At 40.2% G+C, this 26,812-nt stretch overlaps 6 protein-coding genes across 6 annotated transcripts in view; 3 read left to right on the plus strand and 3 right to left on the minus strand.

Moving 5' to 3' along the window:
• Positions 1-15,467, minus strand: part of LOC135793952 (zinc finger protein 569-like) — a 42,532-nt gene extending 27,065 nt beyond the window's left edge. Inside the window, 2 exon segments of the mRNA XM_065305074.1 lie at positions 14,833-14,974; positions 15,380-15,467. The gene's annotated coding sequence lies outside the window, so the exon portion shown is untranslated.
• Positions 1,339-14,831, plus strand: LOC135793948 (meteorin-like protein). The gene is made up of 5 exons (XM_065305071.1): positions 1,339-1,689; positions 10,558-10,821; positions 11,382-11,521; positions 11,632-11,688; positions 13,786-14,831. Exons 1-5 carry the CDS (start codon positions 1,550-1,552, stop codon positions 14,127-14,129), a joined length of 945 nt encoding a protein of 314 aa, XP_065161143.1. The 5' UTR covers positions 1,339-1,549; the 3' UTR covers positions 14,130-14,831.
• Positions 15,468-15,705: 238 nt separating the features above from the next.
• Edem2 (ER degradation enhancer, mannosidase alpha-like 2) lies at positions 15,706-18,709 on the plus strand. Its single transcript, XM_065305067.1, has 4 exons — positions 15,706-15,863; positions 15,920-16,066; positions 16,167-16,319; positions 16,738-18,709. The coding sequence occupies exons 1-4, from the start codon at positions 15,706-15,708 to the stop codon at positions 18,566-18,568; spliced, it is 2,289 nt and encodes a 762-aa protein (XP_065161139.1). The 3' UTR covers positions 18,569-18,709.
• A 1,378-nt stretch (positions 18,710-20,087) lies between these two features.
• Positions 20,088-20,970, plus strand: LOC135793951 (TP53-regulated inhibitor of apoptosis 1-like). The gene is made up of 2 exons (XM_065305073.1): positions 20,088-20,387; positions 20,606-20,970. Exons 1-2 carry the CDS (start codon positions 20,241-20,243, stop codon positions 20,702-20,704), a joined length of 246 nt encoding a protein of 81 aa, XP_065161145.1. The 5' UTR covers positions 20,088-20,240; the 3' UTR covers positions 20,705-20,970.
• Positions 20,776-21,946, minus strand: P32 (complement C1q binding protein P32). Its single transcript, XM_065305072.1, has 2 exons — positions 21,461-21,946; positions 20,776-21,391 (listed from the first exon to the last, which is right to left on the minus strand). Exons 1-2 carry the CDS (start codon positions 21,838-21,840, stop codon positions 20,959-20,961), a joined length of 813 nt encoding a protein of 270 aa, XP_065161144.1. The 5' UTR covers positions 21,841-21,946; the 3' UTR covers positions 20,776-20,958.
• Positions 21,947-22,228: 282 nt separating this feature from the next.
• LOC135793944 (ubiquitin-like modifier-activating enzyme 1) lies at positions 22,229-26,788 on the minus strand. The gene is given in 5 exon segments (XM_065305066.1): positions 22,229-24,298; positions 24,301-24,397; positions 24,734-24,933; positions 24,991-26,351; positions 26,664-26,788. Coding segments are annotated over 5 exon segments (3,210 nt in total). The 5' UTR covers positions 26,756-26,788; the 3' UTR covers positions 22,229-22,838.
• Between the last annotated feature and the right edge of the window lie 24 nt (positions 26,789-26,812).

Raw genomic sequence — 26,812 nt, forward strand, 5'->3', positions numbered from 1 at the left:
ACCTCAAACACTCTGTATATTGAGTATTGGGTAATGAGGGCGGAACAAGCGGTACTTTTTCAACACTCATCACAAGAGTAAAGAAGTTAAGTGACGCCGTGATATATATCGGATATAATTGATTTCGTTTAAGGGCGACAAGTGAATTCATTACGCATTTAGTTCTTTGTTTTCGCCGACAAAAAAAAAGAAATTTTTGATATTTCCTGTCCTGTTCAATGACGTTGTTTTACATCTGTTAATTCAATGTATGTATCAAATAAACATGTGACTTGTGACTTGTGACGGAAATTCCCAAGAAGGAAATAGAAAAAGAGTTGTGTTTAATTACGACTATTCGCCATTTTGTTTTTTTTTGTGTGTGTTTTCTACTCATGACTAAAGTAGGCAACTTAAGTCAGTTAAGGGTGCGTCTGATGTGTAACGAGCACATGAAACGATGTCCTTTTGTTCATGTGCGTGCGCTTTTTTCGTTGTTTGCAATAAATCCACTGTTTGGTATTCACCGCTGCGCTGCACGTCGGCGCGCCGCGCTGAGTTAACTAAGAAAGTGCGTTTTAGGGCATGCGTCGTCGACTTAAACAAAAGCCGCGCGCGCGCTTTTTCTTCAAACCTGCACGAGCCATATACGTTTCACGCATATTTAATCTTATTCAACACAATAAAAACGAACAACTATTATTTTTAGCGCCTGAAATTACCAAAGAATTTCATAATTACAACATTACCATATTCAAAAACACAAAAATTCAAATTTTTGAGGCAATTATTGACACGCAACCGAAAAATTCCGATTCCAGCTAAGCGACTAATACGAATTCCGCGAATGGCGAATGATATCGAAGATCGAACACACTAAATGCACACATGATGCAGATCCTCGGCGCCCGACTACTTATAAACCCATTACGTGTGTCTACTGACTGACATTCTGACCGCAGAAAAATAAGCTGCGGTTGGCTTCGATCGCCAATGAAGATGATTAATAAAACGCAATCGAATACAATACAATCAACAATATTCAGCATATTGCACAGTCAACATGTGTTCGATCAATAAAATTCATCCAGATGACCAGATGGTTCATAAATTGATAAATTTTAATTTGTTGAATAAACTCAATATGAATATTGAAAAATAAAAATTCACTTAAGATTATTATGATAAATGAAAAATTTCTGTGATTACACAAGTGCATTTGTTTGTTTTGGTGCAAAATTAAAACACTTGTTGCATAGCGCATAGTCTACTCGTGGTATGGGTACTTCCCCCACTTTTATCCGTTGTCCCGCGCGTAGCGAGCTTTCAAAACCCAAGCATACGAAGCTTCGTCAGTAGCGTTGTGCCTTTCACACGAGTCTGTTCGTGTATGCTCGTTGTGAACGACGACTCACTGCGTTGCGCGCGTTACGCAACTTTTACTTTACGCGCTGCAGTTCCGCGAATTAAGTTGCCTTAACGCAATAAACTCAAAGTGTGGATATTAGTGGGTTTAAATTAGTGTTACGGATTAAATATGGTGTAGATGTTGTGAGAAGTTTATGTAAACATGCTGGCCGCAGGTTTTGGGGGCGGCGCACGCCGCCTCTTGGATTATTTCTACTTCCCGCAATATCTATTAATCATCGCTTGTATGTTTGCGGTGGTTTCCGGGACGATTATGGGCGATGAATGCGATTGGACTGGAAGGTAAAAAATTATGTTTCTTTATGTTGATTTAAAAAAACTTTCTCACGATGTAAGTGAGATTTTGCAAATGTGCGGCGCACATGTGTCGCAAAAAAATTATGATGACATTGGCGAAATTTCTTAAATATGTTCCCACAGTTAAAAATAATAAATAAGAAGAAAAATACGCGCGTAATTAGAGTGAGTTGCGCACTGCGCATGCGAAATGCACTTAGTTATAACGCATAAGTCATCTTATACAAGTTTTACTTAACTTTGCGTTGCGAGGAGTTGCGAAGAAGGAAGAGAAGGAAAACACACGTTCGCCATGCAATGCAATCAAGTCGAAAGATATAGAATATGCTAGGAAACTGGAGTGCGGTTTAAGAATGCGTCCCTTTTGGCGCACGAGCCGATGGCGACGACTGCGCGCGCGCCGTTAAATTCCGAATGACATGTAAATTATCTATTCCTGAAAACCGGTCCACAACACACGCCTAACTGGATGTTGCATTAAATGCATAAAATCTCCAACTGCACTGCGCATGCGCACAACAACAAAAAATATATTATCGATCCAAGAGAAAAAAATTTACAACTTACAGTGGCTCTGATGATTTGTTCGGCATTTGTTGTTGGTGCTCTGGCACGCTATTGAGCGCCTTTTTGTCGCAAGACACATAAAACTGAAGCGCAGCGCACAGTTTCAACTCGACTTGACTTAAGTCACTTGGCACTCTTTGGCTTAAGTTACTCGCTGGAAGCCCGAGAACAGGAACATGTAAATTTTGTCCTTTTATGGCGAACAATGGAGCTCTTTCACGGGCACAATCGAAAACTTGCCGAGAGAGGCAAAAAAATATATAAACTTAACTTAAGTATATAAATATAACAAAAAAAAATTAAAATCTACATTATGCGTGGGTGAATCGAAAATATCAGAATTCATCAGAACCAGAGCAAATGATAAAATATAAAATATGACTTAAGTATGATTTGAGGTGACTTAAGTTGTGACTTAAGTCGAAATTTAAAGGTGTATCATTAGCAACACCATTCTTATGATAATATACCACCCGCGAGGATGCATCGAAATGTTTTCATTGTGAATTGTGTTAAAAACCCTTCTGCAAAACTTGCAAAGTCACCATGGTGATGATGATGGACGAAGATGGAAGGTTGATACACATACACACCTAAGATGACTTTGGAGTAGCCGTGTGGCTAATGCGTTTTCCACTTGCATTCCTCCATATAGCTACTGCAATAAACTCAACATCATATAATACGTACTAAAACCCCATACAGGGTGTTGTCTGCTTCAAATTAAATTTCCACGCCATTGTGTGGCGCGCGGCTTTATCGCGCGCCATAAAACCAATAACGAAATTTATCGCTTTTATCGTTGATTTTTACAGTGGGCGCGAGATACACATTGTTTTCCTTTGCTGTTGTGGCTTATGTGGATGCGATTCAATACAAAAAAAAACAGCTTTTATTCGAAACGTAACAATATGTAAAGCCGTGCTCGCGGTCAACCAGAATATGAGCATAATCTACATCCACCTACCTGCGGAATGACCGCTTTCCAGCGCTGTTGTGTTCGTGTTGCGCGCGCGCTGTGGGGACATTTAGATTAATGATTTATCTCAACGCGCGCGCGCGAGCGACTCACGCTGCGCGCCTACGGGTCCTTTGCATACTCATACACATGCGCAGGCGCATATATTCAACTTATTGTTATGTTCGCTTCATGCGCGACCTCAAACTTGTTTGATTAAAACAAAACCCAAGCATGAAAGACGATAGGTTAATCTAGTTTCGAGATGATTATGAGCTTAATTTGGCCGCAATCTAAATATTCAAATTTTTTTTTGTTACATGGTGAGATGAGAGGCTTTTGTGTATGCGAACAGGTTTCGGCGGCCCCCGTGGGGGTTGTCTCGCCGCCATTGTTCGTGTGCGCGTGTAATTTAATGCCTGCGCGCGCGTTTCGGGACCCAGCCACCCGTTGATTGCGGGACGCGCTCGCTTTAATCGAAACAATCGACCTACACGACGATGATGATGCTCGTAGGCAGGCGGCTGTACACATGGTACACTTTTATGAGCTAATCAAGACGCGAGAATACCAGAAATTATTATCTCCTCCGGGGATGCGAGGGAACTCAACATGCGATATTAATCATACGAACAATCAGAGAATAAGTTTTATTACTAAATAATTATTTATTGTTTGTTATGAGATCACTATTTTTTTTTTTAACGCGCAGGCGCGGCGTACTTACTACTTTTGAGGGAGTGTGGGTTTCAATCAGTTGAAATGACTTAAGGTGTGACAAGTTTACTTGGATTTATGATTTTAAGTGTACTTAAGTGTGGTTATACTTCCGTTGCAGACAAGTATTGACAGTATTAATATTCTAAAGGTGTTTTTAGTCGAAGGTGCATTGTTGACTTCCGTTTATCTTTTTTTTTTTCTAAAATTTGTAAAAAAAAATTCCATCACGTTTATTTCGCATCCGTTTTCATTTAAAATTTCAAAATTTTCCATTTTATACTTAAGTAAATGAGTTTTTCTTATTTTTTCTTAAATTTACGTTGTTTTTTTTAACTTTTTTTTGCAAAAATTTTCCCAAAAAATGTGTCAATCATTTTTCACCATTTCTCCTTTAAAATTACAAAATTTCTTACTTAAAACTTAAGTAAAACGTTTTTATAATTTTTATTCATTGAACTTTTTTTATTTTTACCAAAATTTGTCCAAAAACCTCATTTGCAATGAATTTGCATCCGTTTTCTCTTTAACCATATCAAAATGCAATTTTATAAAGACATAACTGTAGTTTAACGAGACCGTAATGACGTAAATTTTAACACACGTCGCGTCCGAATAAATTGTGCATTTTAATCATCCCCAAGGCGCCCAAACTTCAATAACAAGACGCCGTTGCAAAACTGCATTTTTATATCCGCCAATAAATAATAATTATATTTAACTCAACTTAAGTAACCCGACCAACTTGCCTTTAACCATCTATGGTTAGCTTAAGTCCTTAAGTTACCTTAAGTCACTCGTGGACTTGATACGCCGAACGCACGTCGATCGGAAATCAATTTGTTCGATTTTTTGCTCGTTAACCCGAACCCCGGCCGAAAAAGAAAACGCATGCGCGTGTGTAAGTAAAGTGTGTCGTATATGGTCGGCGGACGTCGGTAGCCACAATCTGTCACGTACCAGCCCGCACCGAACTTGGGCATGAAGAAGTCGCCCCGTGCGCGCGCATGTATGACTTTCGTATAAGACTATAGGAGATCAAACGACGCCGCCGGTGCATTCTTCTGCAACTTTGTGCGCATTTCACCGCCACGTCTGAAAATTTCTCGTTGTGTTAAATTTATAAATATCAATCATTAAATTCATTAAATTTTCACTGCTAATCAAAACATTTAACAAACAAAATATTAAAATCATAAAAATGTGCTGCGCATGTGTGTTTTTGGCGCGCAATTTAAACCAGCTCAAATTTCATGCTGTCTGGTCGAAAATTCCTTCCTGAGCGGAGAAGAAACTGGAGCTGTGTAACGTTTACATCGTCCCCCAAGTGACTTAACAGCCGAGGAAAGCAAAAACCGCCTGCAGATTTAAAAGTTAATTTTAATTTTCCGCCGTGTTGCGTCGGACGACAATAAAAATTACAAAGATAACACCACAGATATAACCTGTATTTTTGCATCTCTTCTCTTCTCTCGCACTTGGTTGTGGTGCTAATCGTAGGCGCATTTAGTTTTCGAGCGCCCGAAGGCATACGAAATAATCGTCGACGTCGAGCGCACGAGTCGTCATACTTTCAAGCGTGTTCCGAGAGTATAGTAAGTACGCCGCGCCTGCGCACTGCACTACGAATCATAAAAACCCCATGCGTCCGTTACAACTAGTTTATAGGAGTGCAGCGACGCGGCGCGTGTATAATAACTTAGATATTTACACTACATCAACAAATACTATGGTTTTAAGTCAATATTACTTATTACTTAGGGAAATGATAAAATGTATTATCAAAAAATAAATACGAGAAACCCGGCAGACTCGACAGTAAGATAGGAATGTGTGTAGACCCTAATAAATCATCAAAAAGTGTTTTTTTTTTTGGAACACGGATACGGAATAAATACGAAAAACTCAAAAATTGTGTGTGCGGCACATGTTTACGTTTGCCTAGGTCCCTTTTTGTGTGCCCTTCGTTTCGGCACACACTTATCTCTTAACCACACACGTCCCATCCGAGTGTGCATTGCGCAGGTTGAAGAGCGGAAAGTGTGGCGATGTTTGAACATTTCAACGATTTCAAAGTTCCAGTCACGTTTGTTTGGTTTGTCACGTTCGTGTGCGCGTCGGCGGTAAGAGATACGAAGTGACTTTAGTTAGCAAAAGTTACCTCCGAAACAAAACATAAGATAGGTTGAAGAAACAGAGAAAGTTGGGTTATTATATGTGTGTGAGAAGGTTTTTTCTGCGATTTATAACTGCGCACCCTGTAATTTTGTGTATGCGCCGCCCTCACGAGAAGAGAAGTGCAATAAGCGCCGTTATTTTCACGTGGTAATGAATACAACCCTTGAGGCTATTCACAAAGTTAACCTCTACCTCAATAATCAACCTGTGCGAAGTTAAAGTTAAGATTTATAGGTTAGGTTAGGTTATGTAAAAGAATTAAACGTAAAAAACGTAATAAAATTAAAGAAAAAATTAGTTGATGATTGTCATTCAGTATGTAATGTAGTTTTGAAAGAAAGGCGGAACTGATGCGATGCAAGTAAAACTAAAGAAAACTAAAGAACCAGATAGAAATGCTTCGTGTGCAAAAAGTGATGGAGCGTGCGGGCACGCCACGCGCGAGATCCAGTTCGTGCCATTACTATTATTATGCGCAATTTGCTATCAACTATAATGCTATAACGACACCAGGCGCGCGATTGTGTGCGGGTTAGGTTATAGATATGGCCGCGCGATGCGGAGCGGAACCAATACAGATGGCGACACTATGAATAATACAACCTACTCTCTACAATACGGCAACTATAGAATAATAGTGTGTGGTGAGTTTGTGAGTGTTGTTGAAATGCGATGGCCGTGAACGGGATATTTTTTCAATCTGGTGCGTGGGCAGTGCGCAACAACCGACCACAGCCTACACACTACACATTACACACTGGTTTCGGCCGGCGCGCGTGCACGTGTGCGTTGTGTTATATTATAGCCCACGGTGTGTCTACTTCTATATGCGCGTACACACTGCATATAAACGCGTGGATGTGTGGGGTGTTGCTTTCGACTAAACCAGATCGACATCGATATAAATTGCTCTCGGTTCGGTTGGTTTTTTGTTATGCATTTATATTATGCATTTATGTTTTTTTGCTTAGAGCACAGCGCGTAAAAATGAAATAAAATGAGTTTTAAGATGAAATTTGTACAATTTGCTGAGTTTATATTAATTTTTTCGTTGTAGAGTTATAGTTGCTCTGTAACGACGAAAAATATTTTTATTTCTAGCAATTATGAGCTAGAATATTTTTTAAAGACATGACATCGATGGTAAATATTTGAAATATTGTTGTAATTATGATCCCAACATCCCTACAAATTGCAATGCAAATATCTATAACTTAGTTAACGATTTTCAGCTACTGCTGGGGTGCACGTTGCGTTACTAGAAAAATCATTTAAACATAACACAAGTGAATACAACTGAGCACAAAGTGGAATTCATATTTAGACTTCAGGAAATATTTTCTACCGCATTTTTCAAGTAATTGGTTTATAATCAGCAACAAAAAGATTAAACAGGCTGCCAGACCACGTAAAATATCAATATTTTTGGGTATTTTGTTCCTCCTCGATGTAACATATGTAATCCTTAGCAATAAGGTAATTTATAAGTTTAGTGGTTAAAAAGTTGCATAACTTGTTCAGAAATACATAAAAATCCAAGTTTTTGATGAAATAACAATGCATAAACGTTTGAATTTTAACAAAACCTGCACAATATGTACCTTTAATTTGCATGACAACATCTCGCTATAATCTACACTTATACCTTAGTGCAGCATAAAATATTGCTTTACTTGACTAAAAATAACTAATAACTAAGTTTTTTGATGAAATAAATCGTAAAATATGTGAATTTTAACTAAAAACTCAAAAATTATCAAAATTTGCCGGCGTTTGCCTTTCGGATGTGACATAACCTAGCAATAAGGTAATTTATAAGTATAGTAGTGAAAAAATTGCATAACTTGACTAAAAATAAATAAAAACTAAGTTTTTTCAACGAAATAAATCGTAAAATGTGTGAATTTTAACTAAAAACTCATTTTGTAGATGTATAATACATTTTTATATAGTTTATAATCAATGTTGAGTTGATTAGCGTTGATTTACCTCTGACGTCACGAAGGGAACAATTAGTGCGCGCCCGACGGCGATAAAAAGCAATCAACGGCGTCTACGATTCGCGGCCGAGATGACATTCACAGGGTACACAGCAACACAACTGGTTTATGTCCGTAGCTATTTCTTTTCGTAGCGATCGTTTTATTCGATTGTACACGCGCCCGAGAGCATTAAAACAATCAACACAAAACATATAAAATCAGCCGTACCCTGAACACACTACTCAGCGAACGAAACAAAAGCCCGGATCGTAAATTACCAGCGTAATATTTGATCTGATTTTATGTAGGAGGTGTGGACCGCCACAAAACAATAACTGTAAGAACTTAAAACAAAAACAAAACAAAAAACTTAGCAAAACAAAAAAGTTTAAAACTTGACAATCAACAATCATAAACACGTGTGCGGCACTTAAATTTGAAAACTTTACGATTACTTCTCTCTCGCTTGCTGAGAGAGGATATATCTATATTTCTAGAGTGACCACTCGGGCGAGGTTTAATGCATCCGAGATAATGACACATGTTAAAATCTTAAATCTTTAATGGAACCGGCTGCGATTGCGGCCCGACGCAGGATTATCACTTCAAGGCGCGTTTTGTTAATCGAAGAAGGACACAAACGACAAATTGCATTGCATACCATTTATAATACCAGATTATCTTTCGTATGGAGAAAAAGTGTACAATAAATTATTTATGTCCACGCGTGAAATCTGCACTCGAAATTGTAATTTAATGCTTAGGCAGTGAATTAAAAATGTATTCATGCGTGAAATGCAAAAAAATATGTAACCTGAATATGTAGTATTAATGTAATTTATAAATATTTTCAAAGCGTTGTAATTCCACGAACGCTAAACTTAATCAGCTTTATAAACTCAACTATAAACATGACTATCGACAAATAGCGCTGTGAGCGCATAAAAAGTAATTTAATTCCTCGTCAACGCATGAAAAATCTCCGGTTGCACGCCCGAAAAACAAAAAACTAATTAAATTCAAAACATTGAGTCATCAACTCGTAAAAAGTGAATTTTTTCGTTTTAAGTGATGAAATTCAAAGATGGCGTCTTGTTTTGCTATGCAACCAGTTATACACATTCCAATAGTGCTATGCAACCAGTTCTACGCGTTACAGTTTCCTGTTTTGTCTGCTCTGCAGTAAATGGCAAATATTAATCATGATTTTTAATTTTCTGCCGATTACATCTTTAAATCGAAATTATACACGCACTCTATACATGCACTTTGTGTTCTTGATCGACACGAGACGAGAAAGTGACTCCGATGGCGATCAATCTCGCGCCATGACACCGAGAATGCGTTGTGCAAATAAATTGCCATCGGCCGCTGGTCGCATGCGTTGATAAAGTGGAAAGATATTACGCATATTTTTATGGCTCGTTAAAACCCGCACAAACAAAGAAATAAATCGCAAACAATCGGCGCACACACACACAACTTAAACAAAAAGCACAAGAACGTATCGCTGGTATTATTCTATGTGCAGCACACACAGAGTTCGTGCCGTTGAATGTTTACATCTTTACCACTTTGGATTAATAGCAATAATAGCAATTTGCAAGACATTGACTCATTCATCACGTGGTCCCGGTTCGAAAGCAATTTGTTTCAAACGGTTTATACATTTTATTGTGGTTTTACGCAGAGACCACACGAAGATATTCATAATATAAAAATAAAACCATGCGCTTTTTTTGCTTGCTTTCTGTGTCAAGGGAATTTGTTTCGGCGATAAATCACAAATCACGCTCAGGTTGAAATTAATAACCGCACGATCTTAAATATCACCGCAGCAGTCAACGACATAACCTAGAATATTCTCTGTGTGAGAAGAGAACGAATGAAAATAATCACGTCGCGTTGCTTTCGACCTTATTTCATTGTTATTGTTTACGTAGACCAGAAATCGAGCAAGATGTAAAAGGCATGTCATCAGCCGAAAACAGAAATATTTCGATTTTCGCACTTTTAAAAATGTTTTCGAAATGATTTACAAGTCGTTAAAAACATTTACTTTTATTGTTGTAATGTTGGTTGCCTGTCGTTAACTCTACACCTACCATTTTATGCCCTTTTGTGCTGGTTTCTAATTCGATACGTATGTTTTAATGCTGTGCAAAAAATCATTTTATTATGCGCTCGAAATGCTACACTTCACTTTGTCCGGGTTGTGAAAGATTTGTACATTAGCGCCCGCCTGCAAATCTCGGTTATAACATTATAACATGCGCGCTATTTTACTGCAAGGCGTGGCACGGCTTTTAATCTCTCGAGAGAGACTTAAAAAAGAAGGAAAAACTTTCAACGTGAGATTTTATATGTGTTTATATAAAAGTCCACAGCAATGAACTAATTTTACTTTATTTAATTTTATTGTAAACTTACGTTTTTTGTGTTTTTTTGCAGTGGATTAACAACGATTTCGACAAAAATGGGTCGTGGTGTTACACCGGTTTATCTACGCTGTACAAGCGGGCGGATAAAATGGCTATACCCTCGTGGAGCACTGCGTGTTTTACTACGTTTGCCTGGGCAAGATCGCGAGTTTCGTGCGTGTATCAAAATACACCCTGATGTGGACAAACATGTACCTGCTAGATTATTTCTAGAGGGACCTAGATCACTTCTACCACTTTATTCGAATGATGACGGTGGTAATAAACTTACAAGGTTAGTTTTTGTATTGGTTTATGTAATATAGGCAACACATCCCTACTTCCCTACTAATATTATAAATGCAAAAGTCCTGATGTTTGTGCACTTTCGCAAAAACTGCTTAACCGATCATGTAGAAAGGAACATTTACATATTCTTAGTGGTCCCAGATAGTTTATAGGCTACTTTTTATTTAATAAAGAATAAATTATTTTGAAATAAAGCCAAGGTATTTGTAATAATACCTGCATGCATTGTTTGACTACTTTAGCATACATCTAGCATTCCAGCAATGATGTCAGAGCCTAAGTACTACTATAGTGCCATCACACTGTATTATCACACTGTATTACCGACAGCTACGTCTACATCAAATCCAATTGACTACACTATGGAGACTGTACACTATACTTCCATAGACTATACTTTCAGCCATTTTAAACTTCCCGCCATTCTACTTCATTGTTACGTCTTTTGTGACTACAGACGCGTACGGAAGCAACTTCATTATTTTAGATATTCGCAAGCGAAGCCGCGGGTCAAAGCTAGTTTAACATGTGTGTTTGTGGTTGCAGATGTTTCAACAGTAAGAATAACCAAGTGGCTATCTACGTGGAGACTGTAGATGGCGATGCGGTCGAGAAACGCGTCGCTGAATTCGAATATGATCTGCAACCGTTGCCGCGAGGTTCGAAGGCGTTCGACCCGACCGAAGGTAATTAACACTCAATTATACACGCGGCACGCCTTGAATTGTCGCCATTGTTTCTTATATTCATATACATGTGTGTTTTTAACACTTTTTTTTCTTGTTTTGTTTATCAGAATGCCGACCGTGTACAAGTGACGAATTGGCGCATGCGTTCTGTACAAGTGATTTGGGTAAGTTAACAAATACTCATTAGTTCGGATTTCACACGTGTCCGTTCCGTGTGTCCAATTAACTGACATGTTATTATTCATGAAACAACGCACGCTGAAAAAATTACCGACCGTCCTCGTATTGTGTGCACTTTTGGGTTTGACCCGCCGACGTTCATCTTTGGTCGGCGCTCGTGCGCACCACAAAAAAGTGATTTTGGAAATATTGTTGGTCGTTTTTTGGCCCGCGGTTAGCAGACGTAATAAAATACGAGCGCAATCGTCCAGATATGGTAACGAATTTCGAACTGGAACTCTCTCTAGACTCGTACGTGCCGAGATGAACCGAGAACAAAACTTAAGTCATGCGCGCGCGCGCTTGTCTTATGTCTTTCGAGGTACAAGATGATGATGGCAAGAAAGTGCAGGTTTTATTTCGACGGCAACACGTGAATGATAATCGTGCAGCAGGGAAATAAAAAGAAAATTTTAAAAATGCTAACGAGGCCGGAATTTTGGCTTATTAACCAAATTGGAATTGCGAGAAATTGCATTCAATTGAAATTCACGCGATAAAGATGCAGTGAATTTTGAGTTTAATACCGGTTTATTTGAATGAAAATATCGGTATATATTAATACCGGTATTTTACACATTTATATTTTAAATTTTAAATTTAATATTCGTATTTCAGTAGGTATACCGGTATTTGGGACTTGATACCGGTATTTTTGTAAAAAAAATATCAATATACCGGTATTTAACCGGTTTTTTCAAAACTTTCAAATATCCAATAGAAAAGAATTTAAAAAAATCTAATTTAAACAACATCCATATTTGAAGAAAAATACCGGTTAACCGGTATTAATACCGGTATTTTCATCTGAAATACGCAAGTCTGAACAAGTTTATACATGTTCCCATTATTTTTCTTCACATATAAATATTGACACTATTTGGGTAAGTTAACAAATACTCATTAGTTCGGATTTCACACGTGTCCGTTCCGTGTGTCCAATTAACTGACATGTTATTATTCATGAAACAACGCACGTTGAAAAAATTACCGACCGTCCTCGTGTGTTGTGTGCACTTTTTTGGGTTTGACCCGCCGACGTTCAATTTTCGGGTCGGGCGCTCGTGCGCACCACAAAAAAGTGATTTTGGAATTATTGTTGGTCGTTTTTTGGCCCGCGGTTAGCAGACGTAATAAAATACGAGCGCTTGTTGCGAGGCTCGGATGGCAATCGTCCAGATATGGTAACGAATTTCGAACTGGAACTCTCTCTAGACTCGTACGTGCCGAGATGAACCGAGAACAAAACTTAAGTCATGCGCGCGCGCGCTTGTCTTATGTCTTTCGAGGTACAAGATGATGATGGCAAGAAAGTGCAGGTTTTATTTCGACGGCAACACGTGAATGATAATCGTGCAGCAGGGAAATAAAAAGAAAATTTTAAAAATGCTAACGAGGCCGGAATTTTGGCTTATTAACCAAATTGGAATTGCGAGAAATTGCATTCAATTGAAATTCACGCGATAAAGATGCAGTGAATTTTGAGTTTAATACCGGTTTATTTGAATGAAAATATCGGTATATATTAATACCGGTATTTTACACACATATATATTTTAAATTTTAAATTTAATATTCGTATTTCAGTAGGTATACCGGTATTTGGGACTTGATACCGGTATTTTTTAAAAAAATATCAATATACCGGTATTTAACCGGTTTTTCAAAACTTTTAAATATTAATAGAAAATAATTAAAAAAAACTAATTTAAACAACATCGATATTAGAAGTAAAATACCGGTTAACCGGTATTAATACTGGTATTTTCATCTAAAATACGCAAGTCTGAACAAGTTTATACATGTTCCCATTATTTTTCTTCACAATAAATATTGACACTACATAAACATCGAAAGAATCTTGTTGTTATCAATAAACTGCGTCGCAGTTCACTATCTACTCGTATTAAAGATAAGAATAAGAATAATCTTTCCAATGTTTACCAAACATTCGATTTTTAACGGATTGAATTATTTTTCAATTCAAACTCAACAAGATCAATAAACTAAACTAATCAAATTTTTACATTTTTAATTTCCAGTTACTCGTGGGACAATCCACGGCATAGAAAACGACGAAGACGCGGAAACATCCCAGATGGCAATCAAAATCACCAAACTAATCCGTCACACAACCGAAGACGGCGACGATTTCGACCTGGAAACAAATTCCCTCAACGCGCCAACGATTGACATCGACAATGAAGTTGTCCTCAACGTCGCGCAACGCTGTGGCGTCTCACACGGCGTGGGTGAATTCGTTTTCATGGCGCGGCGTAAACTCGGAGAATTAACTCTGAAATGCGCGCCGCGATTGGAAGATTGGGCTGTGCTCATGCATCAACTCACTGCGGAAGACAAAGCGCATTGTGTGCTGCATAGTTAGCACTAAAAGACGATTTTCAGAAGAAAAAAAAACTTTGATTGAAACTGTGTTATTCGCACCACATTGGCGCGCAATTGTGTATATTTTATAAATACGGAAGTGAGTGAAAGAAGATTTTATATAACTAAGAAGATTTGTATATTACTGTACATTAATTACGTTCACTTATTAATTTTATATCTCGCTTGCTTCATGTACATTTACATTGTACACACTCTAAACTTAAAGTTTTTTTTTGTTTGTTTTTTTATGTATTTGTTTGAATTCAGAGTGCCAAACACAGCGCAGAACTTAATTTTGTCCGCCGCTTGCATTCCGAATGCAACGCAAAATATGCTTGAATCATATGCGCATGCGCGCACGTCTTAATTATATTCCTTTAAATACCTTGGTCGATCTCAGAGCTTCTTAAATGCTGATGTTGCCGGCATAAATAATTTATAAATTGTACATATTTTTGTAGCGGTAGAGCGATGAGGGCGATATGTAATAATGAAGAAATTGTGAATGCCATAAGTCGTAAGATACAGGATTCTGTGATATGTATTATAGATGAATTTTTTATATAATGATTGATTCGACGCAAGAAACGATTGAATCCTCGCGTGATTGACGATTGAATCGGTTTTATTCACTTTCGGTATGCGAATATGTAATTTTGTTTTATTGTGAATGATTAAAAGATTATATATTAATAACTCACCGGAAAATTGTTTTTCTTCAACTCATCCCTCGGCTGCTGTTGCTGGACACGGTTTGGAATGCACTTCAAAATGGTGGAAAAAACTGCACGGCGATTGTTTTTTTACGTTGGTGAATGTCACTCGCGAACCGGCACTTTGCGACTGAAAGAATTAGATTGAATTTAACTATTTGTTATGGCCAGCAACATAACAAACAACTGCACTGATAACAAACCAGTTTGTGCGATGCACAAGAAGGTAAGTGACAAGTTAAAAAGTTATGCACGGAATTGAACGAAGTAGTGCATTGCAGCGCCATCTACAGGTTCAACAAGGAGTTATAACTTAATTCTTTTTTTAAATTTTAAATAAATCTAGAATGTAAATAGTTAAATAGTGAATATTAAATGAATTTTAAATAATTTTCATTAAAATAATATTATATTTATCATATTTTACGATAAATTTAATATAATTTTAATAAATTTCAACTTTTAAACTATGCAACCCAATTTTCTGCGCACACGTAACGCGTCTTGCCTATATTCCAATGGTATGTGTACATACTTGTCAAATTCAGGTGACAGTGACACTTGTCAAATCGTCAGTGCCCAAAATTTCTAGCGTAATTGTTCCTCAAAGCCAAAGAAACAACCGTACACCATTCCGAAACATGTAAAATCGCCACCGCGAAGTGCGTACACCTCCACCTCGACGGCTATGTGCACCGGGCGAATTATACGCCTACTAAACGATAATTAACGTGAAATTTCCTCCTGCGCTCGCATACGTGCAGCGTGATAACACTATCAACAAATTCAGCGCACACACGTCGGTGTACGGACGACGAGCGCCCGCCACCGAGCCAACAATATGTTTAGCACAGGACAATCATGACGCCCTCTGATTGCCCAGCCAGAGATTCCAAATTTACCATGTTCACATTGCAATGGTTTGCTCTGCATGTGGTGATTGTGCTTGTGGGAGCATCAGCATGTCTCAGCAAGACGGACACACCGCCAATGAGTCAAGAGGAGAGAATACAATTAAGGTTTGTTGTTGTAAACTTAGTTTATGATTAAATACTTAATGAAAATGAATTTTTAGAGAGGAGGCAAGAGATATGTTCTATCATGCTTATCGAGCATACATGGAGAATGCCTATCCAGCTGATGAACTGATGCCATTGAGTTGTAAGGGTAGATTTCGTGGATTAACACCAAATAGGGGTGATATAGATGATTGCCTAGGAAAGTAAGTGTTTTACGAACTTATTTTCACTTATTTTTATATTGTTTTGACTTTGGTTTAATCAGGGAATTGTAAATATTAATCTACTGAGTGTTTTTTACAGTTTTTCATTAACCTTGATTGATACTCTAGACACGCTGGTGATTCTCGGCGACTTCGAGGAGTTTGAACATGCAATAAAACTTGTGATAAACGATGTTTCATTCGACAGTGATATTATTGTCTCGGTTTTCGAGACAAATATCCGTGTATTAGGGTAAGTTCAAAGATTAATCATATTTTAAGTATCAAGTGTGCTAAAAGTCGCTTTAACCACGTTTAAGGATGTGTTGCTTACGTTTTTTTCTACTTATACTTTATTTCCACGTTTTGTTTTTATATTTGAACTTCTGATTTTTAAACTTCGAACTTTATTGTCACACTACGCGTAGACGCAAGCCTAGACCCGTGACTAAAGTACTTTATCACGTCCTTAGCCATTATGTGTCTTGAAACCGTGAAAAAAGTAGCTTTTTGGCAGTGGAAGTAGAAAAAAATGAATTTTACAACATTTCTTTCATGTTTTAAAAAGATTTTGACAAAAAATGCCTGATTTTTACTTTGCGCATCTTTAAAGTCAAATTTTAGTTAAAACTTTGACTAATTTTAACTAATAACTTGATTCTTTCCACTAGTGGACTCTTATCAAGCCATGTCCTCGCTGAATACATCAAGCAACAGACTGACTACGTCCAATGGTACAAAGGCGAACTCCTGGACATGGCCAAAGACATCGGCTACCGCCTCCTGCCAGCGTTCAACACCACCACCGGCATCCCGCACTCGCGCGTCAACTTAAAATACGGCATCAAGAGCAACCGCCTGGACACAGCGAAAGAAACATGCACTGCCTGCGCCGGTTCCATCATTCTAGAAATGGCCGCCTTAAGCCGACTCACCGGCGAGCCAATCTTTGAACAGAAAGCGCACCGCGCCATGGATGAACTATGGAAGATGCGCCATCGTAGTTCCGATCTCATGGGCACTGTTCTAAACGTGCACAGCGGTGATTGGGTACGACGTGATTCCGGCGTCGGCGCCGGCATTGATTCCTATTACGAGTACTGCCTGAAAGCGTACATTCTACTCGGCGATGATCGATATCTGAATCGATTTAATCGACATTACAGCGCGGTTATGAAATACATCTCACAAGGACCGATGTTGTTGGATGTACTCATGCATCGACCGCATACAAATTCAAGGAATTATATGGATGCGTTGTTAGCGTTCTGGCCGGGGTTGCAAGTGCTCAAAGGTGATCTTAAACCCGCGGTGGAGACGCATGAGATGTTATATCAGGTTATGCAACGGCATAAATTCATTCCCGAAGCGTTCACGACGGACTTCCAAGTGCATTGGGGTAATCACCCACTACGACCGGAGTTTTTAGAAAGTACTTACTTTTTATACGGCGCGACGAATGATCCGTACTATCTGGAAGTTGGTAAGACTGTTTTGAAAACTCTGCAGAAGTACGCGCGTGTGCCGTGCGGTTATGCAGCCGTGAATGACGTGCGCACTGGAAAGAAAGAAGACCGTATGGATTCATTCGTACTCTCTGAGACATTAAAGTATTTATACTTACTTTTCGCGGATCGTGATGATTTGCTTCTGAATATGGACGAGTTTATTTTTACGACAGAAGGACACTTATTACCGCTGTCATTGGCGAGTATAGGCAACTATTCGCACTCGATTGAAGAGTTGGATCAGTATGAGCATGCGCGTACATGTCCGAATACTCTGCAGTTGTTTCCGGAGTCGGTGCGCAAGCCACTGCGCAACATGGTGGATGGCATGTGTCCTCGTCGGGTTGGTAAGCGCCGCCTCACGGCGAACGACTTCTCCTCAGCCAATGTAAACCATCTGAAAATCATCAAAGAGATGGGGATTAATATCATCGCGTTGAATGATGGCCGCGTACAATTAGTTCATACTTTCGCCGCGGCGAGATCTTCTGCTGATGCAGAGGAGGGTTTATTATTCATGCAGGAAATGGTGGAGTTGTCGAAAATACAATCACAGCAACCGGATGCGTCACCGCAGGCGGTTTCATTCGATGCTATGCAACCGGATGGAGAAGTAAAGCGGATTACTCTTGCTGCAGGCCCCTCCCACTTTGGTACTAACCTCAAAGATGATAAAAAGTATCCGCGCCCCACGATTATCGTACATCCATCACGTGGGTGTGGAGAAATGCCGCAAGGCGAAGATATAAAAGGAAAAATCGCCATTATGGAGCGTGGTGATTGTATGTTTGTAGAAAAATCACGCCGCGTTCAACGTTTGGGTGCTGTAGGCGCAATTATCAGTGATAACACTCCTGGCAGCGCAGATTCATCTCCGATGTTTCCATGTCCGGTGATGGTACTGATGATGTTCACATTCCCACGGTGTTTCTGTTCGCGCAGGAAGCTTCTAAACTTCTGCTTACACTGTCAAAACAACCTAACCTTGAAGTGACCATTGCCGAGTTGAAGACAGGCACGGAAACATGGCCGCCGAGTAAAGAGGAGTCCATGTTTCAGAAACTGAAGATATCCGTCCAGGAGTTCCTCAATAAACACACCGGCATTGATTTCACGGAAGAAGTAAGAGTTGGTTCGTTCCCGTTACGTTGTCGCCGCTCGTGGATTAAATCGTCACGAAAATGCAGGCGGTGTTATTTGGGAGGGTTTTGATATATGAATGGACTCACATTCGGAAAGATTTCCTCAAGAAGATCATGGAGTCGGAGAACCGCGAGTTATACGTGCCACGTACCATTGTTGATATCTATTATCTCTCACTGGGCGAGGTGATATATGCAAATGATAAGCCGGTGAAAGCTGATATAAAGACACAGACGGAATGGTTATTGCAACAATTGAATATTGAGTTTTACCGTAAGGATGATGATATACTGGTTGCGGATGACAAGGCGCAGCGGAGTGTGAAGTTGCATACGAGTGATTTGGATGAAATCCGCCGGCAGTATAATACGATACTGCAAGAGGCGGTGGATGAATTAATTGCGGGTAAAAAGGATCATAGTGATGACTTGGTGGTTAGCGATGAGCGCAGCGCTGACAGTGTGAAGGTTATTATTACTAAGCAGCAGTTAGAGTCCGCTGAGACAAACGAAAGGACAGAGTTAGATTTTTCGGATAGGAATTATTTGTTATCCATGAAATCCCCTTGCTTTCCTTCCACTTCATTTGTTTAAGATCAGTTATGAACCGATTTCTCTCCTCCTTTCCTATGATTATAGTTTATATTACGTAACGTGATGCTTGATGATTTTTATTGCTCCGGTTACTAAACTTGTTATAAACTATTATCGTCGGGGCGTTTATACATACTATAAGCGAATGTAAAATGTTGAGATATTTTTGTATAAGTCACGAACTACTGTTAGATGGCATTCGTTTTATTTCTTGCGTAAATTGAAGCCTCTATATAGCATTGATCTCAAACAGGAACAAAAATGATCCATTTTGAGTTTTACGGATAATTTTGAGTTCATCTTTGTAAACTAGTTTGCCAAACTCGAATTATTTTAGTTAAAATGCCAGGTAAAATGGCTGCAAAGTCTAAATATGAATTCCGCGTCGCTCAGTTTGTATTACTTACGTATTTATGTTTAAATGATTTTCTAGTAACGCAGCATTACCCCAACAAATTAGCTGCGAAAAATCGTGCTTAAGTTATGAGAAATTTGCATTTTGCAATTTGTAGGGATATTTGGGATCATAATTACAGCAATATTCAAAATGTTACCATCGATGTCATGTCTTTAAAAAATATTCTAGCTCATAATTGCTGGAAATGAAAATATTTTTCGTCGTTACACAGATAAATTCTAACGCTATAACGATAAATTTACTATAAACCAACCAAATTATACGCGTTTCGTCGTTATATAGAGGCTATATTGTATTTAAAAGTAGCATTACCTTATTTTTTCGTTTTTGAATACTCCCCCACTGGCAGCAGAAATCGAAAACGTCATTGTCATCATCGTAACCTGGTTAGAATCGGCCGTCGTCTCACCTAACCTAAAAATTACAAATTAAAAATTAGATTTTCAAGACATTTCGTAATAACAAAGGCAAATTTTGAGTGAAAAAGCATAATACTCACATAGGGCGACATAATGAACAGTATTGGCGCTGATTGCACGGAATTAAAGAAGCAGTATGATGCTTGTTTCAATACATGGTTCTCTGAACACTTTCTCAAAGGCTCCACAGATGATAAAATGTGTGCACCATTGCTGAAAGTCTACCAGGAGTGTGTACAAGTAAGTTATTTACTTGCAAATCATATAAATCGATTAGTTTGTTAAAAAACCACATATTTAAGGACATTTACACAAACTACTTCCATAATTCTGCATTTAGTTTTAAAATAATTACAAAATTACACAAATATATGAAAAATTTTGTAAAAAAGAAGTTAAAACTAGATGCAGAATAATTATTATATTCTACTGACACATACAGGGTGTTATCTTTCCAGAGAGCAATGAAAACCCACAACATTGACCTCAAAGAAGTGGAAAAAGATCTCCTTGGCACAGAACAAGAAAGGAAACCACCCAACAAGAATCACTCCTAGTCAACACAACCAGTCAACCTGATAAAACGGTACAAATCGCTGCCTCTCAATCACCAAAGTTATTCCACACGCCGCATTTACAATTTTATTATCATGGAAATGAATTATAAAAGGAATAACGATCGTGAGTAGTCTGTAGTGAAAACTTGTTGCATGTGTCGCTGGCCTAAATGGAAAACAGCAGGCAGCTGATACAACTTAAACAATACTTAACAATTACCATCCTAGATGTGTTAAAGCTATTATTAAATAAACTATTTTCCCGACGCGAACGTTGACAGTCCCTCCAGCAGGCCAATGTAGCATGAATGCTCATAGGCCGTGCTGTAGGCGCTTACTTTCTCTACAAACTCATTGCTAACACCCTTCTCCTCCAGGTAGTTCATCAACAGGTCATAGAGGTATGTGTCTACCACCTCGCCGGACACAGCGTAGACATTCTCGTTCCAATCGCCCGAATAGATGCTGATCTCATCGATACCGAAGACATCGTTGTAGTTCTCATCTTGTTCATTGGGTCCAATGAATGAACACAGCAGGCTGACGGTGATATCTCCACGGACGAGGTCCACCTTGAGCGCTGGCTTGGATTTCAGCTCGCCGATGTCGGCTTTGTCCATGTTGGGGTTCACATCTGCTTCGTGATCGGTGTCCACTGTGTGGTTCACATTGAAACGAATCTTGATCCTGAATTAAACATAACCAATAAATTTTTTATATTCATATAAAAATGTTTTTTATGATTAAAAAACTTACTTTTCCTTGTCGGTGGTCTTTGTAAGGGTGACTTCAGCGCCTTTGAGGGTTGCGGTGAAGCCATCCACCTCGGTGGGGATGGTTTTCGCTTTTTGTGCCTTGCGTTCGGCGAGGATCTCCTCCGTGAGGAATTCGACTAGTTCACGTTCGGCTTTGGTGTGCACACCGGCGAGACTACCACAACCGCAGCCGCATAATTCGGTCGTGTTCTTCTGCAGATGAGTGTAGTTATCGCGTGAGTTGCACATGTACCAGAGATTCCTAGCGATTTGCCGGTGTTGTTGTTGGGTGGCGGTCACGCGCTGCACGGCGCATTTCACTGGCTGGAGCAATGAGCGCAGCGTGTTGAATCTGCTCGCCACTTTGAAGATTCCACTCATGTTTGTGATGTTTTTAAGAATTAGAAAATTATAAACTACAAATGCCGGTTGGGTCGGTCTGCGCCGGAAAACGTGATTCGATTGACGCGAGAAAGTGAATTATTTGGTTAGAATCAGTGCTGCCAACATAATTTTTCACTATTTACAAAATTAAAATATTTCAACAAATAATCAATAAAATTGATTCTTTTTACATTAGTATTATGTATACTAAAAGGTATTGTTGTTAAATTTACAGTTTTTGATGTTATTTTAAGTATTAACATCTTGCAGAACAAAATCTAGGGATTTTTTCGCTTAAGTTCTAGAAAATTCTCCCCACTAAATATGACAACATAAAAGCCGCCATGATGAATTCAAAATTTCAATTTAAAACTTATTCAAACAGTTTTGTGAATATAAATTTAGCTGCATTTATTGATGTTTGATAAACTTCACACGTGAAAATACTCAATAAGAAAATAAACATTATGCTACCCTAACTCGGACACCAAAAGTAAATCGTCGCCATGCTTAAATTCAGCGTTAGTGAGAACAAAACAAAAATCATCGCTCGCTTCATTCCTCACGCATAATCCCAAAAAAAAAACATCATCCGCTGCTATCCGTAAATGCTAGATATTAATCTTATTAGTAAATTCATTTCACTCTCTCGTCGCAGTACATGTGTGATTATTATTAATATTTTGATATATAAATAACCTCAGTAGAATATAATTAGCCGCCTAATGCTAATGACCCGTCGTCGTCGTGTCGCACCGTCCCCCTCTGCCCAGCGCCGATACAAAATAATCTTTCTACATTTATAAACAATTCAATTCATTTTTCATCATCATTTTTTTTTCCATAGAGTTAACAAGAAGATCACAATTTTTATTTCATATCGCTTTAATTTAGTCGCGCACGCGCACCACTCACTTCAGCGTGTGTGGTCCAAGAGGGTATATATTGTTTGTGTGTTGTGTGTGTGTTGCTGGTCAGAGAGAAGAGGCGGGCGCCTACGGCAGGTTGTACTTGACGTACGGCACCTCAACGTCATTACCATCGGCATCATTGCAGCACAGCTCGAACACAAGCGCCCGCACGTGCGGCTCCAGCTTCTTCTTGGACACGCGCTTGACCACCTCGGACATGGGCAGCGCGAGACGTTCCTGCGCCTTGGCCTTCGCCATGAAGAACGAGTACAGCATGCAGACACCCTGCGACAACATCGTAATCTCCAAACCGTGTTCATCCTTGAAGTAATCAAGGAACTCTTGAAGGGTCATCTCGCCCTGGATTTCAAAACGATCCCAAAGGGTCCACTCCTTACCGCAGTACTCCAACTTCGGAGCGGCGATTGGTTCCGAGAATCCAAAGAACGGCAGAGCTAAATTAACGAAACCATTCTTAAATGTTTCCATTTTACGTACACCGCGTGCAAGTTTATACAACTCCAGCCCGACAAGACCAGCTACAACGGAAGTAGTGGTAGCAATCGCCGGGATGATTTTCCCAGCGATTAACTTCGACTTGTGGCGATCCGCAGGCGGGATTTGATAGTTTGCAGCGCGTAGATTCGACGTAGCGACGATAAAATCAATATGTAAGTTAGTATCGTCGTCTTTTTCGAATTCCAACGGAGTTAATTTCAGCCCAGCGAGGGTGGATACCTTGGGTAGACTTTCCGCAAGCAGACCCACACGGTCCAAATCACAACCGGAGCCATTCTGCACCGCCATTTGCGAATCGGTGACAGCAATCTTCACACCAGATTTAGGAACAAATTCTGGGACATCTACATTGTTAACCATTTCCAAAATTTGTTCCCTGTCTCTAATTTGTGGGATACCATAAACTTCTGCTTTTAAATTAGCAGCTGTGAAGATGTAATCCATGTGTAGAGTCACATTAGGATCAAATTTCAACGGTGATGGACATCTCTTCGGCCCGCTCCAGAACAACTGCCCGGTTGAAGTGAGTTGATCCGGTGGGAAGTTGAACAACAACTGCTTGATCTGATTACTGTACTGTTCTTCAAAGTGTAGACGCGCCCAGGTGACACAGTCCTGCATGTTCATCGGGCGGTCATCCAGAAGAGCCGCTTTAACTGATTCCAGAATCTCCACGGGTTGTACGCCCGGTAGTTTTAGTGTACGATCGACGAATTCAGGATCAGCAAGGTATAAAGATGCGTTCTCGGCGGATTGTTTGAATAGCCCTTCGAAGGTATCACGCGCCCATTGGAGAGTATGCTCGATGGCATTGGGGAAGTTTTTCAGCGTGCAGATGGGGATGGATTTCTCGGGTGGGTCTTGTGAGGAGCTGTAGGATTCGGTGAGATGGGGGACGACTACCTGTGTGTTGCCTTTGGTGCCGAGCGTGCCTGATTCCAGCAGGGGTTTGCGGTAGTACACGCAGCGACGGTCCATGTAGATACGTGCGTCTACGTTGTCCAAAGCGTTGGCTACGCCGTCAGAGCTTCGAAGAATTCGTCATCGTAGACGCCTTCGGTTTCGGTTCCAACGCGGTTCTCATGGGCGATTATGTTTATTGATGGGTTCATCGATTTTATAACCTTTAAATTATTAAAATTAGAAATTAAGTTAGGTTTTATGGTGTATTAAGTATCTAGTGAGCTAAACGGTACTTTAACAATGTTACCCCGTGACTAAAGTACTTTAGGCATGGTTTTGACTGTTTGTGATTAAATTACATTTTTTTAGGACTCAAAACAGTAGAAAAACTTTAACTTTAACAACGCTACAATACAACCCCGTGACTAAAGTATTTTAACCACGGTTTTGACTGTTTGTGATTAAATTACCACTTTTCGCGTCTCAAAACCGTGGAAAAAGTGACAATTTAAAGGTGGAAGGAGAAAAAATAAACTAATTAAGTCTTTTTTGTTTACCTTCGCTGCAGTTGCTGATTTGGCACGTTGTACATCATGCGGCCTGAACAAAAACTGTCTAGTGAGGTTACTCTTCTCGATGAGGTCCATATCAGTAACAGTAAGTTGTCCACCTTCTCCAGCGACTCCCATCATAGCGAAATTCTTGAGTAATTCGCAGCCGAGTGCACCGGCGCCAACCACAAAGTACTTTAATGCACCTAAAATTATTTTTTAAAATTATTACAAGTTAAATATTTTAATTTTTAACAACATAGCAAGCTTTTTCTGGAAATCTCTCCCGGAAACAGCAATCTGTGCGTCGTATCTCGACCCAATGGGCGCCGCAGTTTCCTCAGTGATCTCCTCCTTATCCTCCGGCAGACATTCGATCGCATCGAAGTACAACCATTGGAAAACCGGATGAAATTTACCCGAACAAGCCTTTATGACTTCCTGCGCGACAATTCCACCAATGGTCGCATTCATGGGATTCAAATCCCCAGAAGAAACCTTCGCGAAAGTCTCCAACAACCCCATTATTGACGCGTCATTGCAAATGGCAGCGACTGATTTAGCAATGGCTAAGAACTCCTCTGCATCTTCAGTACAGCAAGGCTTCGGTAATCTATTAAACTTCTCCTGATACTTATGCAAAGCATTAAAAGCAATGTGCAACTGTGCAGGATGCTCAAACTTAGCAAAATCAGTGATCAAGAACTCTGGTTCTCTAATCGACTCAGCCAGAGGTTTAAATGGTAAGACTTTCGGCATTTTCACCTGTTGGGCAATACCGCCACGTTCATACTTCCCGTAGGCAGTAGTATCGCCAATACTGAAAGTGTACGGCCCGGGGACTTTGATCTTCATCGGCTGCTGATTGTTCAGTTCAGTCATGCCCTTGATCTCGGAGAAGGTGACATAGTCGCCGTCCTCCATGCCGTGGCGCGCGTCATCGATGCAGGTGACGATGGATTCTTTATCGTTGGTGATGTCGGCGATCATGGCCGACACGGTGGACTCGCCGTTCACGTCGACGACGCTGAACGCCGGGCCGAAATCACAGAAAACTTGAGCAAACAGCCCTCGGGTGTCTGCAATCACCAGGGCAATGTTCTTGGCGTGCGTGAACGCGGCGATACGCAATTGTTCAGCGAGGGAACTCGCTGTGAGTACAACCACACGGAATCCACTCAGGAATTCCTCGGAGAGCTCACCGGTGTACGCCTTGGTCGGGACATATGTGTTGAGTTCGGAGAGCTTCTTCAGACAGGCCTCCGCACGGTTTTGACCCACGTCCGATTCGGAGATGTAGAATTGCGACGAGAGGTCATTGGTGGTGCATTTCGCTTCGTCGTGCAGTGTGACACTTTTCACTCCGCCGAGGATAACGTTTTTCGCAACTTCGACGCCGAGACCGCCGAGGCCGGAGATGAGAACGTCACTGGACGCCATGCGGCGCATTGCATCGTGACCCAGCACGTACAGTTGACGCGAGTAGAGGCCCTCGTCGATGTCGCTCGCCCCCTTGGAGGCGCCCGCGCCGTTGTTCGCCATTTCGATGCTCGCCGGCAGCGACGACGAATCAAGCTTCCGCTTCTTGGCTGGGGGATCGACGGAGCTGGCTAGGACTTCAGCACTAGACATCGGACACACAAGACAACGGTTTTAATGCTAGCCGCCTCCACCCTTGAGCCCTAAATTGTTTATGTGCGTGGCGCGTTGGCGAATTAACTACAGAGTTGTCCGCACACAACGCGCGATGGTGGCCGGCGTGACGAACAAGAGAGAGGCAGAGCGCGCGCGAAGCCGGCGGATGGGCAGGATTGCCAAATGGACCCTTTGCAGGGCCCAGCGGGAAATTTGAACGTTGCGCGGGGGGAAACGCACCACTTCTAACGAAGACAACACGCACGCCAATTGGAAACAAACAACAATTAGGAATACTTACGTTGCGACTGTTTGATGGCGGTCAAACACGCAGTCAGACTGACGTGTTGCGATGACTTTCCGTTTTACTACAGCTTCGATTTGCGCCGACATCCGACACACTGCAACGACGCACTCTGGTGGCAATCCACACAACTTGCTTCCTACCTA

This window comes from Atheta coriaria, unplaced genomic scaffold (assembly GCF_025399875.1).
Source record: "Atheta coriaria isolate IRGN ID8LTWV9N9 unplaced genomic scaffold, Caltech_Dcor_3.1 hic_scaffold_6_pilon, whole genome shotgun sequence".
Taxonomy (NCBI): Eukaryota; Metazoa; Arthropoda; class Insecta; order Coleoptera; family Staphylinidae; genus Dalotia; species Dalotia coriaria.